Source organism: Lampetra fluviatilis, chromosome 45 (assembly GCF_964198595.1).
Source record: "Lampetra fluviatilis chromosome 45, kcLamFluv1.1, whole genome shotgun sequence".
In the NCBI taxonomy this organism is placed as follows: Eukaryota; Metazoa; Chordata; class Hyperoartia; order Petromyzontiformes; family Petromyzontidae; genus Lampetra; species Lampetra fluviatilis.
In genome coordinates this window covers 5,328,556-5,346,856 of record NC_136319.1, presented here as the reverse complement: position 1 = coordinate 5,346,856, position 18,301 = coordinate 5,328,556, and the positions used below count along the sequence as shown (strand labels likewise).

At 53.4% G+C, this 18,301-nt stretch overlaps 1 protein-coding gene and 1 non-coding gene across 2 annotated transcripts; both read left to right on the top strand.

Annotated features, from left to right (window-relative positions):
- The first annotated feature begins 205 nt into the window (after window positions 1-205).
- PAIP1 (poly(A) binding protein interacting protein 1) lies at window positions 206-18,298 on the top strand. The gene is made up of 6 exons (XM_078876753.1): window positions 206-459; window positions 2,217-2,441; window positions 5,498-5,610; window positions 14,050-14,161; window positions 14,403-14,525; window positions 18,188-18,298. Exons 1-6 carry the CDS (start codon window positions 379-381, stop codon window positions 18,296-18,298), a joined length of 765 nt encoding a protein of 254 aa, XP_078732879.1. The 5' UTR covers window positions 206-378.
- Window positions 13,535-13,642, top strand: LOC144947562 (U6 spliceosomal RNA). Its single transcript, XR_013640078.1, has one exon. It is a non-coding gene; the product is annotated as a U6 spliceosomal RNA (small nuclear RNA).
- Window positions 18,299-18,301: the final 3 nt, after the last annotated feature.

Here is an 18,301-nt window from a genome sequence, read left to right as displayed (position 1 = left end):
CCAAGCGAGGTAGTCAACATCTAGCCACCATGATGAGAGAGAGAGACGCAAACTCCAAATATACAGCAGCAGCAGGCATAGTCAGGGTCGGGGATTGAACTCACGACCTCCTGCACACCAGGCGAGGTAGTCAACATCTAAGCTCGCCACCGTGTGCCCCCCCCCCCCTCTTCCCCGCCGTGTCTCTCACCTCACCTCCCTCTCCCCTCTCCTGCGTGTCCAGGGGAGCCGCGCTACGCTGAGGGGGGCTCCCCCTCGCCCCACGCGGCGGCGCCGTGCGGGACCGCTCGCGTGCGGCCATTCGTCCCCTCGGAGGGAGCGTCCACCTCCCCTCCTCCCCCGGGGCCCCCCAGCCCCCCCGCGTCGCCCCCTCCCCCCATGAAGACGGCGCTCTCCGTGCACGCCAAGGAGTTCTACCCGCGTGTGGCGGGCGGGGCGGGCGCCAGCGGCTGCTCCCCGGTGAGAGGTTGCTCGTTCGCTCGGGGCGGGAGGTCACTCGGTCATTCGGTCGCTCAGTCGGTCAATCGCTCGGTCAGTCTGTCGGTCACTTGCTTGGTCACTCACTCACTTGGTCACTCGGTCATTCAGTCACTCCTTCGGTCACTCACTGGGTCACTCACTCACTTGGTCACTCGCTTGGTCACTCACTCACTTGGTCACTCGCTTAGTCACTCACTCGCCCACTCACTCACCCCCTCATTCTCTCACCCACTCACTTTCCCACTCGCCCCCTCACTCATTCACCACCTCACTCTCACCCACTCGCTCGCCCACTCGCTCGCCCACTCATTGCCCACCCACTCTCTCACCTACTTGCTTGCCTACTCACCTGCCCATTCACCCACCCACTCACTTTCCCACTCACCCACTCACTCACCCCTTCACTCACTCACCCCCTCAATCTCTCACCCACTCACTCACCCACCCACTCTCTCACCCACTGACTTGTCCACTCACTCACCCATTCACCCGCCCACTCACTCACCCCTCCCCTCACTCTCTCTCACTCACTCGCTCACCTACTCGCTTGCCTACTCACCCGCCCACTCACCCGCCCACTCACTCACCCCTTCACTCACTCACCCACCCTCTCACTCGCCCACTCACTCTCTCACCCACCCACTCACTCTCTCACCCACCCACTCACTCCCTCACTCACTCACCCCTTCACTCACTCTCTCACACACCCACTCACTCTCTCACCCACCCACTCACTCCCTCACTCACTTACCCCTTCACTCACTCACCCACTCACCCGCCCTCTCTCTCACCCACTCACTTGTCCACTCACCCACTCACTCACCCACCTACTCACTCACCCACCTACTCACTCACCCCTTCACCCACTCACCCACCCACTCACTCACACCCAATCTTAATTTTAGAACTTTCGTGACTGCAGGAATTATTATTTGGTTCTTTTGGTTAAGTCACGTCTAAAGATAAAATAATAAATTAAATTAAATAATAGAATACGACGTTTCGATTGCAACACAAGCAATCATCATCAGGTATAATGAAATAGCGACATAAAATCTAACCAGAAAACTATAGACAGACATATTAGCAGACAGATATCACCAAGATACATAGAGAGAGCAACACAGGTAACAGAGAGAGGTGGTCGTCTCTGTGGGGTGGCCTTAAATAGACAGAGGAGGGCGGACGCAGAGAGAGGGAGGGGGGTTAGAGAAAAAATTAGCATATCAATGAGTGGACAACAAAACGTGGTGCTGCAAGTGCGATGACATGGCAAGCAAGCCTGAAAATCAGGAGAAGGACACACTAAAATTAAATAACCTAGTAAAATATCGAAATGTAATGTAATACAACACAGAGGGTCGGTCAACACACAATTAACGCATAGCCTGGTTGATTACGTATTTCAAAAATTGCTAAGTTAGAACCCCCCTCCCTCTCTCTGCGTCCGCCCTCCTCTGTCTATTTAAGGCCACCCCACAGAGACGACCACCTCTCTCTGTTACCTGTGTTGCTCTCTCTATGTATCTTGGTGATATCTGTCTGCTAATATGTCTGTCTATAGTTTTCTGGTTAGATTTTATGTCGCTATTTCATTATACCTGATGATGATTGCTTGTGTTGCAATCAAAATGTCGTATTCTATTATTTAATTTAATTTATTATTTTATCTTTAGACGTGACTTAACCTAAAGAACCAAATAATCACTCACACCCCTTCGCTCTCTCCCCCGCAGTCCGGCTGGGTTGAGGAGGAGGAAGATGAGGAGGAGGGAGGAGGTGGTGGTGGTGGAGGCAGCGCCGAGGCTGCCCTGCACGACTTTGTGAGGGACTTTGTGAGCTCCCTGTCCGTGCGTCCGGCGCTCTACGAGGCCGAGAGTCCCCTGTTCCTGGACACGCTCACCGCCTGTGTGAGCAGCGAGCACTCACTGCTCATCGTGCTGCACGGCATCTATGAGCAGGTGAGCACTCTCTGTGTCTCTCTGTGTGTGTCTCTGTGTGTCTCTGTCTCTCTGTGTCTCTGTGTGTCTCTGTCTCTCTGTGTGTCTCTGTCTCTCTGTGTCTCTGTGTGTCTCTGTGTGTCTCTCTGTGTCTCTCTGTGTGTGTCTCTCTGTGTGTCTCTCTGTGTGTCTCTCTGTGTGTCTCTGTGTGTCTCGCCGCCTGTGTGAGCAGCAAGCACTCACTGCTCACCGTGCTGCACGGCATCTACGAGCAGGTGAGCACTCTCTGTGTCTCTCTGTGTATCTCTGTGTCTCTCTGTGTATCTGTATCTCTCTGTGTCTCTGTATCTCTCTGTGTGTCTCTCTGTGTTTCTCTCTGTGTGTCTCTCTGTGTGTCTCTGTATCTCTCTGTGTATCTCTGTGTCTCTCTGTGTGTCTCTGTCTCTCTGTGTCTCTGTGTGTCTCTGTGTGTCTCTCTGTGTCTCTCTGTGTGTGTCTCTCTGTGTGTCTCTCTGTGTGTGTCTCTCTATGTCTCTCTGTGTGTGTCTCTCTGTGTGTCTCTCTGTGTGTCTTTGTGTGTCTCTGTGTGTGTCTCTCCGTGTCTCTGTGTCTGTGTCTCTCTGTGTCTCTCTGTGTCTCTCTGTGTCTCTGTGTGTCTCTCTGTGTCTCTCTGTGTCTCTGTGTGTCTCAATCTCTCTGTGTCTCTCTGTGTGTCTCTTTCTATCTGTCGATCTCTCTGTGTCTCTACGTGTCTCTCTGTGTGTCTCAATCTCTCTGTGTCTCTTTGTGTGTCTCTCTGTGTGTCTCTTTCTCTCTGTCGGTCTCCGTGTCTCTCGGTCTCTCTCGGTGTCTCCGTGTGTCTCTCTGTGTGTCTCTGTGTGTCTCAATCTCGCTGTGTCTCTCTCTGTGTCTCTGTGTGTCTCAATCTCTCTGTGTCTCTGTGTCTCCCTGTGTGTCTCAATCTCTGTGTCTCTCTGTCGGTCTCCGTGTCTCTGTGTGTCTCAATCTCTCTGTGTGTCTCTGTGTGTCTCTTTCTCTCTGTCGGTCTCCGTGTCTCTCGGTGTTTCTCTGTGCATCTCTGTCTCAATCTCTCTGTGTCTCCGTATCTCTCTGTGTCTCTCTGTGTCTCTCTGTGTCTCTCTGTGTCTCTCTGTGTCTCTCCGTGTCTCTCTCTCTGTGTCTCTCTCTGTCTCCCTCTCCACGTGTCACCGTGTGTCTCCGCATCTCTCCCATCGGTGTGTTGTTGTGTGTGGAGGGCGGTGGAGCGCCGGGCAGATAAAATGTAACAAGTTTGTACAGTAGGGGGGGTACAGCTGGTAGTGCATCTGCCGTTCATCTCAGTCAACCAACCCATGGCACCTGCAGGGTCTGTCCCGTGACCTCCTGCCAGCGAGCCTTCGACACTTCACATGGCCTCAAGGTGCACCTGGCCTGGCACTGGTGCCGTGGTGACGTCGCCGCCACTTAGTGGAGAATGGCGGGTATTGGTATCTGTGTGTGTGGAAACGTGGACCCCCCTACTGGAACATCTTCGCCGGTTAGAAACATTTAGGCTGGCCTGCCTAGGATCAATCCTGGGTTCAACCAGGCTGGATTGTGAGAGGAGCTCACAAATCCTTGAAAGATCTGGACAAAGTCCCATCGGTGAGCTCCTCCGGCAGGCAAGGCTGCGTTGGCTGGGTCATGTAGCCCGCATGCCCAGCCACCGCATGCCTAAACAGCTTTTGTTCGGCCGGATTGAGGGGGCTATACGGGCGCGGCATGGGCTAGAGAAGAGATGGAGTGATATGGTACAGGAGGACATGGAGCTGAGTGGACTTGCCGATGACTGGTACCAGCGGTGTCAAGATCGGCCTCAGTGGAGGAGGCTACTGGGCAGTTGGAGGCAGTCGCTCTCCAGCAACAACGGAGGGCGGAGGAGCAACGCTCGCAACAACGAGCGGAGCGCCGGGTGGCTAAAGCACAGCAAGTTGGCACAGTAGGGGGCACAGGTGGTGAATCAGCCAGTCATCTCAGTCAGTCGACCCGTGGCACCTGGGTCTGCCCCGTGACCTCCTGCCAGCGGGCGTTCAACACTTCACGTGGCCTCAAGGTGCACGTGGCCTGGCACAAGCGTCGTGGTGACGTCACCCCCACTTAGTGGAGAATGGCGGTTGTTGTGGGGAGCGGTAGTGTAGTGGTTAGCGCTACGCTGCGCTATGAACCCGGCGACCCGGGTTCAATTCCCGCTTACGGCCAACATCAGTGACGATTATTTGAACCGGTCCTGGGCCTCCCCTAGGTCGACTCAGCCTTAAACAAGTACCGGGAGACAAAGGCGGTCGGGCGTGGTGCTGGCCACCCATCCCCTCGTGTACCGTGCCGGCCTTCATAGGTGCTCGCTAACAGCACTTGCCCCTACAGTCTGTGAAGGCTACATGGGGGATCTTTGTGTTTGTGTGTCTGTATGTATGTGTCTGTGTGTGTGTGTCTGTATGTATGTATCTGTGTGTCTCTGTGTGTGTCTGTGTGTCTGTATGTATGTATCTGCGTGTGTATCTGTGTGTGTGTGTATCTGTGTGTGTGTGTCTGCGTGTGTCTGTATGTATCTGTGTGTGTTTGTGTGTGTCTGTATGTATGTATCTGTGTGTCTCTGTGTGTGTCTGTGTGTGTTTGTGTGTGTCTGTATGTATGTATCTGTGTGTATCTGTGTGTGTCTGCGTGTGTCTGTATGTGTGTATCTGTGTGTGTTTGTGTGTGTATGTATGTATCTGTGTGCGTGTGTCTGCATGTGTGTGTCTGTATGTATGTATCTGCGTTTGTGTCTGTATCTGCGTGTGTATCTGCGTGTGTGTCTGCGTGTGTGTCTGCGTGTGTGTCTGTATGTATGTATCTGTCTGTGTGTGTCTGGCTGTATGTATCTGTGTGTCTCTGTGTGTATGTCTGTATGTCTAGATTTGAAGCTTTCGTGACTGCAATGATTCATATTCTCAGGTTTTTTCGGTAAAGTCACGTAAAACCTGAGAATATGTCTGTATGTATCTGTGTTTGTGCCTGTATCTGCGTGTGTATCTGCGTGTGTGCGTCTGCGTGTGCAGGCCTTGGCGGAGTCCAACTTCACCTACACGGCCGCTCGCCTCTGCAATTTGCTCTCCCAGAAGTTGGTGGTGAACTCGCACGCAGGAACCTTCAGGCAGCATCTGCTCAAGAGGTCAATAGCTGCCCCTACGCGCAGACGCACACACGCAGTGCACACACACACGCAACACACACACACAACACACACATGCAGTGCACACACACGCAACACGCACACGCAACACGCACACGCAACACGCACACGCAACACACACACGCAACACGCAACAACACCAACAACAACCGCCATTCGCTACTAAGTGGCGGTGACGTCACCACGACGCTTGTGCCAGGCCAAGTGCACCTTGAGGCTACCACGTGAAGTGTCGAACGCCCGCTGGCAGGAGGTCACACGCAACACGCAACACATTCACACACAGAGACAAAGATCCCCCGTATAGCCTTAACAGATTGTTGGGGCAAGTGCCGTTAGTAGTGAGTAGCAGCACCTACGGAGGCTACTGGCACTGTGGCTACACACAGAGGGGGTGTGTGGCCAGCACCGCGCCCGGCCGCCTTTGTCTCTCCAGTGGCGATGTTTACTGGCATATGGACCAGCTCTCTCTCTCACCTACACACTCTCTCACACTCCCTTTCTCTTGTCTCTCTCTCTGTCCCTTCTGATATCTCTCTCTATCACACTCTCGCTCACTCTCTCATGCTCACTCTCACGCTCACTCTCTCACGCTCACGCTCATGCTCACGCTCACTCTCACGCTCACTCTTACGCTCAATCTCACGCTCTCTCTCTCGCTTTCTCTCACTTTCACGCTCTCTCGCTCTCTCTCACGCTTCCTCTCTCACGCTCTTTCTCAATCTCACGTTCTCTCTCTCGCTTTCTCTCACTTTCACGCTCTCTCTCACGCTCACTCTCATTCTCTCTCTCACTCTCTCTCACGCTCACTCTTACGCTCTCACACTCACGCTCTGTCTCATTCTCTCTCTCACTCTCTCTCACGCTCTCTCTCACTTTCTCTCTTACGCTCTCTCTCACTTTCTCTCTCACGCTCTCTCACTCTCTCACTCTCTCACTCTCACTTTCTCGCTTACGCTCTCTCTCACTTTCTCTCTCACGCTCTCTCACTCTCTCACTCTCTCACTCTCTCTCTCTCACTCTCACTTTCTCGCTTACGCTCTCTCTCACTTTCTCTCTCACGCTCTCTCACTCTCTCACTCTCTCACTCTCACTTTCTCGCTTACGCTCTCTCTCACTTTCTCTCTCACGCTCTCTCTCACTTTCTCTCTTACGCTCTCTCTCACTTTCTCTCTCACGCTCTCTCACTCTCTCACTCTCTCTCTCTCACTCTCACTTTCTCGCTTACGCTCTCTCTCACTTTCTCTCTCACTCTCACTTTCTCTCTCACGCTCTCTCACTCTCTCTCTCTCACTCTCACTTTCTCGCTTACGCTCTCTCTCACTTTCTCTCTCACTCTCTCATTCTCTCACTCTCACTTTCTCTCTTACGCTCTCTAGGTGCATGCTGGGAAGAGGGTGTGTCTACCTGTGCTCCTGGAGAAACATTACCTGCCAGTGAGGGCCTAGTTTCATGTACGCATCCTAGCCTCACCTAACTTCGTTTTTTGCACTTTCCTGCGACCTCTCTAAATCTCCGAGCACCATCGAGTGCTCATCTTCTCTCCTCCACCCCTGTGAGTGCCTCCAACAACACAGGGTCGTTCTGTCTTACTCTTCTTTTTCTCTTCCTCCTCTCATCTCACTCGTTTACTCGCCAGGCCTGCGGCCTACTCACAGCTCTGCACCCCATTACCTTTTCCTTCCCCCTCTCTTACATCCTTCCTATTCTTCTGCTTTACTGCAAACATAAAAATCGCTCTTTTTTTTTCTCACTCCTCTCCTCTCTGCTCTGCTCTGAACCTCTCTCTGCACACTGCTGTTCCCTGCCCCCACAGCACCCGTCACGCCACGGGACGCTAGTGACAACACCTGTTTCGCTGCCCCCCCTCTCTCCTGTCTCCACCCTGCGCCCCCCCCCCACTCTTATTTTCCACCCATCTTCTTCTTGTCTTGTTCTCTCCTTTCATCCCTGCAACTAACGAAGGTAATTTATTTGGTTATGAAACTATTTATTTATTTATTTCGGCAATGGCAAGCCATGCTGATCCGGAGGTTTCTGGAACCCCCCAACACGGACTGTTCTGCTTCCCGCCTCCTGAGATAAAGGTGGACGACGTGATAGAAGCCGCAGGACAGTGTGTGGGGAAGCAGAACGTCATCGCTGCGGCCCCCATGAACCGTGGCTACGTGGTCCTCTTCACCAACGCGGAGATGGTGGCACGTGTAATCGCCACGGGGCTCACCTTCAGGGGGGAGATATTTGTGCAATGCACACCTCTCTCCTCCCCCGCGCGAAAAGTGCTCATCTCCAACGCAGCACCTTTCCTCAAAACTGCCGACCTACGACGAGATCTTGAGCGGTTCGGCAAAGTTGTGTCCCGGATAATTATGCTGCCCTTGCGCGCACGGGACCCAGAAATGGCGCACGTCTTGTCATTTAAGAGACAAACATTCATGATTTTAAATGGCAACAACACGGAACTCAACGTGAACTTTAAGTACACTGCGGAAGAATAAACCTACACCGTGTACGTGTCCACCGCGTTGCCACGCTGCTATGTGTGCGGTGGCTTCGGCCATGCCCGTGCAAACTGCACGGGGAAACCAAAAGGGAAAAACATGCAGCCTGCAGTAAACACCACGCAACAGCAGCAACAGCAGCGCCAGCAGCAACAGCAGCAGCGCCAGCAGCAACAGCAGCAGCGCCAGCAGCAACAGCAGCCACAACAGCCTCAGCAGCGCCGGCAAAAGCAGCTACAGCAGCAGTCGCCGCAGCCCGCGCAGCAGCAGCAGCAACTGCAACAGCAGGAGCAGCAGCAGCCGCAGAAGGAGCAGCCGCAGCAAGCGCAGCTGCCGCAGCCACAGCAGCAGCAGCCACCACTGCACGAGTGCCAGCTGTTGCAACAGCAGGACGCTGAAGCGGCGGCCGGTTGCACAAAGCCGCCCACCGACGACGAGGATGCCGAGGGCTTCACCCTTGTCACCTCCCGCAAGCGCAGGGTAAGACCCGCCCTCGGCGGAGGAGGCCACGCGGCCCCTAACCCTAAGCGCGCGGCCACCGCCGATCACGAGCCCTACCCAAAACTCGCAGAGCAGGACGACCAACCGCCCCCCTCGAGCGCCATCCCAGACGCCGTTGCAGGGGGTCAATATGAAGACATGCTCGACGACGACCCGCCTGAGGACAGCACGGTGGGACAAGAGCCGCCAACACCCCCGCCGAACGCCGCCACAGCGTCCTCAGAGCAAGAGGAACCACCAGACGGTGCGGCGCCTGAAGGCGCCACACTGCGGGAAGGCGAGGAAGGCCGGCTCACCTCACCCGAAGGAAGAGCAAAATACCCTCCACTACCAGAGGACAGCCACCCTCTTCCTAATGAGGCCCTGCCATCGCCAACGGCAAACGAGGCCTCTACCGAGTCACAGTATGACGAGCTGGAGAACTCGGACGGCGAGGTGTCAGAGACCGAAGGAGAAGACACCATGAGTGATTCCAGCTGCTCACAAGGCGACAGCAAGTTCGATTGCACACCTGAGGGCATCCAAAAATTCCTCGAGAAAACTTTCAGGAAGCGTAAAGTTAAGGTCGGGGCCTATTTCACTGACCCCGCCGCTTTCCTCACAGCGGCCCAACAAATTTGCCGTAACAGCGACAGGTTAGGTTTCTCAGCTCAGGAATGCTACCGGCTTAAACCGCTCATGCGCAAGGCGAAGAAGGAGCTTATTCTTTCTGCCCAGAAGTAACCCAACCCCCCGCAACTACTGTTAACACTACCACCATCACCACCACAAAACTACATGATGGCTTCAGCTATTAAGGTTGCTAGTCTGAACTGTAACAGCGCTCGCAGTGACAAGAGGTGGGACCAGATCTGCCGCTTGGTCAGGGAACACAAAGCAGATATGACTCTCCTCCAGGAAACCCACCTCGACGCCACTCTGGAGGCCCAACGCCAGCCTTTCCTAGGGGGCCGGGCTTTCTTCAGCCATGCCGAGGACAACCTCGCCGGCGTGGCAATTGTGCTCAGTTCGCGGTTTGCACCAGAGAATGTCTCCTTGAAAGAAATCGTCAAAGGTCACTTGATTTCTGTGGAATTCGTCCTGAATCAATCCAGCCTCAGGTGCTTTAACGTGTACGCGCCGAGCAAGGCCCCCGAGAGGAAGCTCTTCTTCGGCGCTCTGCGGGACGCACTCGCGACAGACGACGTGGACGACGTGCTCACCGTCGTGGGGGGAGACTTTAACTGCACCCTCGACCCGGCTCTCGACCGCAACACTACCGAACCTCACCCTGAATCCGCACGGCCGCTAGCCGACCTCGTGCGGAGACTGGATCTGCGTGACGTGTGGCGACTACAGCATCCAGCCCAGCGGCAGTACTCCTGGTGCCGCTGCGGCTCTCAAGGCAGGATAAGCCTTGCCAGGCTCGACTGACTACGTCAACGCCAGTAGCTTAAACCTGCTCAGGGACAGCAAAATCGTACTCTCCGGTTTTTTCAGATCACCACCTGGTCTCTGTGCTGCTGCGAATTCCCAGAGCGGAGCAGCACAGCGCCTACTGGAGACTCAACGTACAGCTGCTTGATGACACCGACTTCAGAGAAACCTTCAAAGCCTTTTGGGCTCAGTGGCTGCCTGCCAAAGGAAGTTTCAGCTCCCACCAGCTATGGTGGGACAACACAAAGGCACAGGTCAGGGTTCTCTGTCAGCAGTTCATGAGCCAGCATGCCGCCGCCAAGAATGAGGTGGCGCGCCAACTGAAAAACGAGCTGCTGGCACGAGAGGCAGAGCTGAGCTCATCCCACGACACGCAGCAGGGTGAGATGCTACTGGAGAAGCAGCGGCTTTTCAGGTCCATCACAGACGAGCAGGCACATCGTGCTTTTGTGCACAAAAAGATGCAGCACCTGTCGCAGATGGACTCTCCCTCTAAATTTTTCTTCCGCTTAAACAAAACACCGACCAACACCACAAAAATTTCCAGTTTGCGAACCCCAGATGGACAAACAGCAACATCTGAGAGCGAGATCGCCAAGACCGCCAGGGATTTCTACTCACAACTTTTCGCCACCGAAACCATACACGACGAGGCTGTCCGGGAGTTACTGGACGGGAGCCCTACCTTAGGAGTCCCCGAGCGGGATCGTCTGGACAGCCCCATCACCCTGCAGGAGCTCCACACCTCTGTGAAAGGGCTCGCAGCTGGTCAAGCCCCGGGGTTTGACGGCCTGCCGGTTGAATTTTAAGCGGCCTTCTGGGATGAGCTTGGCCCTCAACTACTACAACTGTTGACTGAGAGCCTGCAGAAGGGTGAACTCCCACAGAGCTGCAGGAGAGCGGTGGTCTCCCTGCTACCTAAGAAGGGGGACCTGCGGCTCATTGAGAATTGGCGACCCGTCTCCCTCTTGTGCGCCGACTACAAAATATTCTCCAAGGTGCTGGCAAACCGTCTCAAGACAGTGCTAGGTCAGCTGATCCTGCCGGAACAGTCGTATTGCATCCCCGGCCGGTGCATATACGACAACATCGGTACGGTCAGAGACATAATCTCCCTTGCAGAAGCACACAACATGGACTTAGGCCTCCTCTTCTTGGATCAAGAGAAGGCCTTTGACAGGGTGAGCCACGAGTACCTGGACAAACTCCTAACGTCGCTCGGTTTCGGCCAGGCCTTCATCTCGCATGTCAGGCTCCTGTACACGGGCACGTCCAGCCTGTTGAAGATAAACCAGCGGCTCGGTGCCCCGTTCCCTGTGATGAGGGGGGTCAGACAGGGATGCCCCCTCTCGGGGCTGCTGTACACCCTGTCCATTGAGCCACTGCTACGCCACCTGAGACGAAATCTGTCTGGCTTCAAAGTCCCGGGACCTGAGAACACAGTCGTCAAACTCTCGGCTTATGCAGACGACATATGCGTCGTCCTCAACGGCGCACATGACGTATCCACACTCTGCCAGGCGGTTGCAGTGTACGAGAGGGCCTCCTCCGCCAGGGTCAACTGGCCCAAGTGCGAGGCCCTGTGTTTAGGGCCGCAAGGCGGCATTTGCTCTGTGCTCCTCCCAGGAGGAGTCATTTGGCGGGACGATGGAGTCAAGTACCTGGGGGTTTACCTGGGGAAACCACATGTCGCTCTGAACAACTGGACCGAGCTAGCCGACGCAATCGAAGCTAAATTACTGACATGGGCACGCCTCGCGCCGCAGATGTCATTCAGGGGACGAGTGCTTGTCGCTAACACCTTGGCTGCATCCGTGCTGTGGCACAAAGCCAAGGCCCTCCAGCCTCCTGCTTGGCTACTCGCCAGAGTCAACCGCTCACTCACTCACTTTGTCTGGCACGGGAAGCACTGGCTCAGGCCGGGCGTTCTCTGCCTGCTGGTGAGCGAGGGCGGCCAGGGTCTGGTGGACGTCACCGCCAGGATCATGAGTTTCAGGCTCATGGCTGTCAGACGCCTGCTGTACGACCGGGAGGAGCTACCCTGGAAGTCGCCGGCCCTCGTCCTGCTGAGAAATGCAGGGGGGTGCCTGGGGTACAGAAAGGAGCTTTTCCTGATGGACCTGAGCCTGGTCGACTACACGAGGCTGCCAAGTTATCACTAGAGCCTCTTGGACGCGTGGCGGAGCCTTGAGTGGAGCAGAACACGCGCGCCTTACGACCTCGCGCAGTTCCTGAACGAGCCCTTGTTCTGCAACAACCTTTTCCAGGGAATCAGAGGAGAGAGGACCCTGGCTCTACGCCTCACATCAGCAGGGCTGCGAAAAGTCTTCCACCTCGTGCAGACCCACCAGCCCAAGTGGAAGACCGCAGCTGAGATCGCCAACACCGCAGGGCTCCGCTCCATGCTCGCTGGGGAGAAGCTGCTGTGCGATGTACTCCACGCCATGAAGGAGCTGCGCCTTAAGCTGGAAACACCGGAGGATGGTGGCGGCCCTCCCCCACCCTCCTCTTTCCCAGAGTTATGTTTCTCCTGCGCCAAGCCCCCTGGCCACAGCGACTCCGGCAAGCTCCTGAAGCTCCGAAGCTGCAGCAACGTGCCCCTCAAGAGTGCCCCAAACACAGCGCTCTACACGTGCTGCGTAAAGGCGATGCATTCCCGGGACCTGGCCGACATACCGGACACAAAATGGAGAGACCATTTCTCTCCCCTCATTGCAGCCGCCCCTCAGTGGAAACTAATGTACAAGTCTCCCGTAGCCAAATGCTGCGGTGACCTCCGGTGGAGGTTGGCACACTGCACGTTGCCTTCGGCCGTGTTGCTCAGCCGAATCTCGCCAGGGGTAACAGACTTGTGCATTTCCTGCGGTGCCATGGAGGATCTGCCCCACCATTACTTACACTGCCAGCGGCTAAAGCCAATGTTCCGCCTTTTGGGGGACATCTTCAGGAAACTGAGGGTGTCTTTCTACAACAGCAGCTTCATATACGGAGTGCCTTACCTGGCAAACAAGCGCCATGACCTCGCCAACTTCGCCTGCGCGCAAGCGAAGATGGCGGTGTACAGAACGAGGGTGATACTGACGGCTGCTCTGTGCTTCCGGTGTTCAGAGGCCTGCTTAAGGCGCGGCTCCGGCTGGAGCACGCGTACCACACACATGCCGGTGATGTGCACGTCTTCTTCGAACGCTGGGGAGCCGGAAAGGCCCTCTGCACCAGCGTGGACGGCACCCTCGTGTTCACCTTCTGAAACGCTCGCTCGTCACCGTGGCGTGCGCGATGACACCACAACCACTTGACTTTTTTCTTTTGTGTTGTGTGCGGTGCTTTCAGCACCACAGCACGTGGATTTGTAACGATATGTAACGTTTGTTTTCTTTCGTTTGCTGGTGACTGTTTTTCATATTGGAATCGCCTCCGGTGCTTTTGCTGCTGGCGGCAATAAAAGTTGTTTAAAAGTCAAAAGTCTTGTCTCTCTCTCTCTCTCTGTACTTGCTCCGGCAGTACATATACTAAAATTGGAACGATACAGAGAAGATTAGCATGGCCCCTGCGCAAGGATGACACGCAGATTCTCTCTGTCCCTTCTGATATCTCTCTCTATCACACTCTCGCTCTCACGCTCACTCTCTCATGCTCACTCTCTCGCTCTCTCTCTCGCTCGCTGTCTCTCACTTTCTCTCTCTCACTCTCTCACACTCTCTTCTCGCTCTCTCTCTCGCTCGCTGTCTCTCACTTTCTCTCTCTCACTCTCTCACACTCTCTCTGTGTGTCTCTCCACGCTCTCTCTCACTCTCTCTCACTCTCTCTCACTCTCACTCACTCACTCTCACACTCTCACTCTCTCTCACGCTCACTCTCTCTCCACTCTCACTCTCACTCTCTCTCACTCTCACTCACGCTCTCTCTCTCTGTGTCTCTCTCACTCTCTGTATGTCTCACTCTCACACTCTCACTCTTTCTCACTGTCTCTCTCTCTCTCTGTGTGTGTCTCTCCACGCAGGTGCCACGTTGAGTACGAGAGCCGGGAGTTGGTGGCTCAGGGCGACGCCGCCTCCAGGAAGCGTCTCCACGCCTACTCCATCTTCCTCACCGAACTCTACCTCCACCTCGAGGTGCTCACAACTCACTCACCACTCACTCACCACTCACTCACCACTCACTCACCACACTCACTCACCACTCACTCACTCACCCACCACTCACTCACCACTCACTCACTACACTCACCACTCACTCACTCACTCACCACACTCACTCACCACTCACTCACCACTCACTCACCACTCACTCACTCACCACTCACTCACTCACCACTCACTCACCACTCACTCACCACTCCCCTGTCCCCTGTAGGTGCTGTCCGGCTCCCAGCGAACTCGTGCTGCCATTCTGCGTGCGGGAGTGAAGGAAGTGATCCACACTCTGCTCGCTCACCCCAGTGACGACAACGTCACCTGCTCCATCAAGATGCTCAAGGTGTTTTACCGAGCTGCTGACATCCCCAGCGTTGAACAGCGCTGCTGTTTTGGGCTTTTGTTTGTACCTAGATAAGCTTGCCGAGGTGCATCAGCTGTTCCTTCCCTTCTAGCCCCTCCCACTTCCCCTTCTAGCCCCTCCCATTTCCCCTCCTAGCCCCTCCCACCTTCCCCTTCTAGCCCTGCCCACCTTCCCCTTCTAGCCCCGCCCACTCCCCCTTCTAGCCCCTCCCACTTCCCCTTCTAGCCCCGCCCACCTTCCCTTCTAGCCCTGCCCACCTTCCCCTTCTAGCTCCGCCCACCTTCCCCCCCCCCCCACCCTCCCAGTCCCCAACTGCCACATTTAGATAAGCCCCTCCCCCCTCCCCTGAACCACTATTTAAGATCTTGTCTCTTGGATTTCTCTTCACTTGATACAGTAAATCTGGCTGTGACGGTTCCACCTGAAGACGGAGACTCGCGTTGCCTCCGAAACGTCGTGATTTATTATTATTTAATTTTATTATTATTTTATATCTACGTCACTTTACCGACAACACCTAAGAGTTTGCTAAAGATTCTAGATTTGAAGCTTTCGTGACTGCAAGGATTCATATTCTTGGGTTTTTTCGGTAAAGTCACGTAGGTAAAAAATTAAAATTAATATTAGTAAAATAAAAGTAAATGTTTTACCTACGTGACTTTAGCGAAAAAACCCAAGAATAAAAAAAACATTTTACTTTTTTATTTTACTTTTATTAATTTAAATTTAAATTTTTTACCTACGTCACTTTACCGAAAACACCCAAGAATAAGTATGCTAAAGGTTCATCATGGCTGGCTTCACTCACACAGCGCTTCATCCCTGCGTCACTCTGTGTGTGTGTATCTGTGTGGGGAGCAGTAGTGCAGCGGTTAGCGTGCTGTGCTACGAACCTGGTGATCACTTTGGGGGCAGGAAACTACCAAACAACAGGGAGTGGCACTTCTTTTGAACATACGAATGAAGGGGGGGGTATCTGAACATGGCAGTGAGGTGTGGGAAGCTGTAAGCCTCAGGCTGCTGTGGGCTCGCCTCCCCATCAACAAGAGGTGAGGAATGGTGGTGGTGGTGGTGGTTACTTATGCCCCCACCGAAGATGAACATCTGTGGAGGGATGCAGGCAAGGCCGATGAGTCAGACGCCTTCTATAACTTGCTGTCACAGGTGCTGGCTAGAGTGGCCCATCGGGATAGAGTCATCCTGTTGGGTGACTTTAATGCCCGAGTCGGTCATGATGCTGGCACCTGGTCTGGAGTGATTGGAAGGCATGGGCCAGATCAGCTCAATAACAACGGTAGGAGGCTGCTAGATTTTTGTGCAGCCCATGGGCTTGTAATTACCAACACGCTCTTCCGGCATCGGCCCATCCACACAACATCATGGATGTATGCCGGGTCCAAGCAAGAACATCTGCTGGACTACATAGTGACGGAACAGCGGATGCGGGCCCATTTCCTTGACACCAGGACCTACCGTGGAGCTGATCTGCCCACTGACCATCGACTTGTCATCTGTAATATGCACCTGCCATTCTTCCACTCCAGTGGTGGGTGTCCATCTAGGACCCCATTCAAACCCAAGGTGGCATGGTCTCAGCTAGCTGATGAAAGTTGCAAGCAGGAATTTCAACATCGCATGCAGCTGGGGTTGGCATCGTCCCCCTCCCCTCATTCTGATTGATGCTGAGGGGAAATGGGCGAGGTTCAGGACTGTGGCTCATGCAGCTGCAATTACTGCATTGGGTATGCGGTCTAGACCTCCCCAGAGACCCTGGCTGAAGGAGGAGGTGTTCCTGCTCGTTGAGAATGAGGAGGCTTTTACTGCAGCCTTCGCTCGGGGATTTGGAGAGCCGTGCGGCGCTGCAAGGATGGGTGGTGAGCGTGGGTTGCTGTGGAGATGGAATCTGCCTAAGTAGCCATTAAAAAGTAATTTGCAGCGCCTCGCCTATAACTTGCAGCGCCTGACATATCTTAAGAGGAAGAACGGTAATCCGATCTCTGACATACAGGTACAGGTCTGCAGGTTTGCAGAGCATTTTTTTGAGGCCTTGGTGGAGGGGAATTCGATCAGCCCGGACAACATCATGGGGCAAGTTGGGCACGATCCTGCTTGGGCTGCGGTGCCTCAAACATTGGCGGAAGTAGCCACCCCTTCTCAATGGTTGGCTGAGGTGCCATCTGTGGAGGAAGTGTCTGAGACCAGGAAAAGCCCCGGGCAGAGACGATCTCCAAAAAAAAAATGCTGAGGGAGGGTGGCGTCTGTGTGCAGACTTCCCTACATGACATAACAGTCTGGACCACTGGATGTGTACGGCAATATTGTCAGGATGACTGTGGTCTATCTCTTTAAGAAGGGGGACCGCACAGACTGTAACAACTACAGGGGCATCTTGCTCCTCAGTGTGCCGGGAAAGGTCCCAAAACCGTCCCTGGTGTAGACCAATCAGTTTCAAGGACAGTGCATAAATTATCAGAATGTGTTTTTTGTTTGCATTTTGACCACAAGTATTGTGGTTAATGCACTAACATGATTCCTTGTAAAAGGTTTCAGTTTTGTTGCCATAAAAAAGGGGAAAAACCCGCTATTATTATATTTTGGGACTGGCAAAGAAGGTCTAATGATGTAGATGCTCACCCCGAGCCCTCGTTACTATGATGGTGAATTGTCTTTGAGCTGTGTAACGCCTTTTGGTGTCCTCTGGTCTAGCACCAATTGGGTCGAGGCTCAAAAGAAAGTCGTCTCTGGTGTGTGGACCAATCAGTTTCAAGGACAGTGCATCATATTATCAGAATGTGTTTTTTGTTTGCATTTTGACCGCAAGCATTGTAGTGAATGCATTAAACATGATTCCTTGTAAAAGGTTTCAGTTTTCTTGCCAGAAATAAAGGGGAAAACCCTGCTGCTATTATATTTTGTTACTGGCAAAGAACGTCTAATGATGTAGATGCTCACCCCGAGCTCTCATTATTTTGATATTGGAATTGTCTTTGAGCTGTGTGAGCCTTTTGGCATCCTCTGGTCTAGCACCAATTTGGTCGAGGCTCAAAAGAAAGCCGTCTCTGGTGTGTGGACCAATCAGTTTCAAGTACAGTGCATCATTATCAGAGCGTGTTTTTTTTGCATTTTGACCACAATTATTGTGGTTAATGCACTAAACATGATTCCTTGTAAAAGGTTTCAGTTTTGTTGCTAGAAATAAAGGGGAAAACCCCTATTATTGTTTCTAGATTTTAAGCTTTCGTGACTGCAAGGATTCATATTCTTAGGTTTTTTCGGTAAAGTCATGTAGGTAAAAAATTAAAATTAATAAAAGTAAAATAAAAATAAAATAAAAATCACGACGTTTCGGAGGCAACACAAGCTTCCGTCTTCAGGTGGAACCGTCACAGCACGATAGCTGTATCAAGTAAGAGAAATTCCAAGAAAACAGTCCCTGTATATATACTAGTATGTGAAGACGGAAGCTTGTGTTGCCTCCGAAACGTCGTGATTTTTATTTTATTTTTATTTTACTTTTATTAATTTTTATTTTTCACCTACCTGGTGACTTTACCGAAAAAAACCTAAGAATATGAACCCTATTATTAAATTGTGGTACTGTCAAAGGAGGTCCATTGATGCATCTGTCTCTGTGGGTGAAGCTGTGCGGGTCGGTGCTGGAGGACGACTTCCGGTTGGAGGGGAAGAGCAGCATGGACGAGCTGATGGAGCGCATGAAGTCCGTGGTGCTGGATGGGTCCTGTGAGCGGTAATGC

What these genes read in the sequence shown, in the direction of transcription:
- PAIP1 (XM_078876753.1), top strand. Translation starts at nt 379, where the DNA reads ATGAAGACGGCGCTCTCCGTGCACGCCAAGGAGTTCTACCCGCGTGTG. An exon ending in GCGCCAGCGGCTGCTCCCCG is followed by an intron (nt 460 to 2,216) that starts GTGAGAGGTTGC and finishes TCTCCCCCGCAG; the next exon opens with TCCGGCTGGGTTGAGGAGGA. An exon ending in GCTCCATCAAGATGCTCAAG is followed by an intron (nt 14,526 to 18,187) that starts GTGTTTTACCGA and finishes CTGTGGGTGAAG; the next exon opens with CTGTGCGGGTCGGTGCTGGA.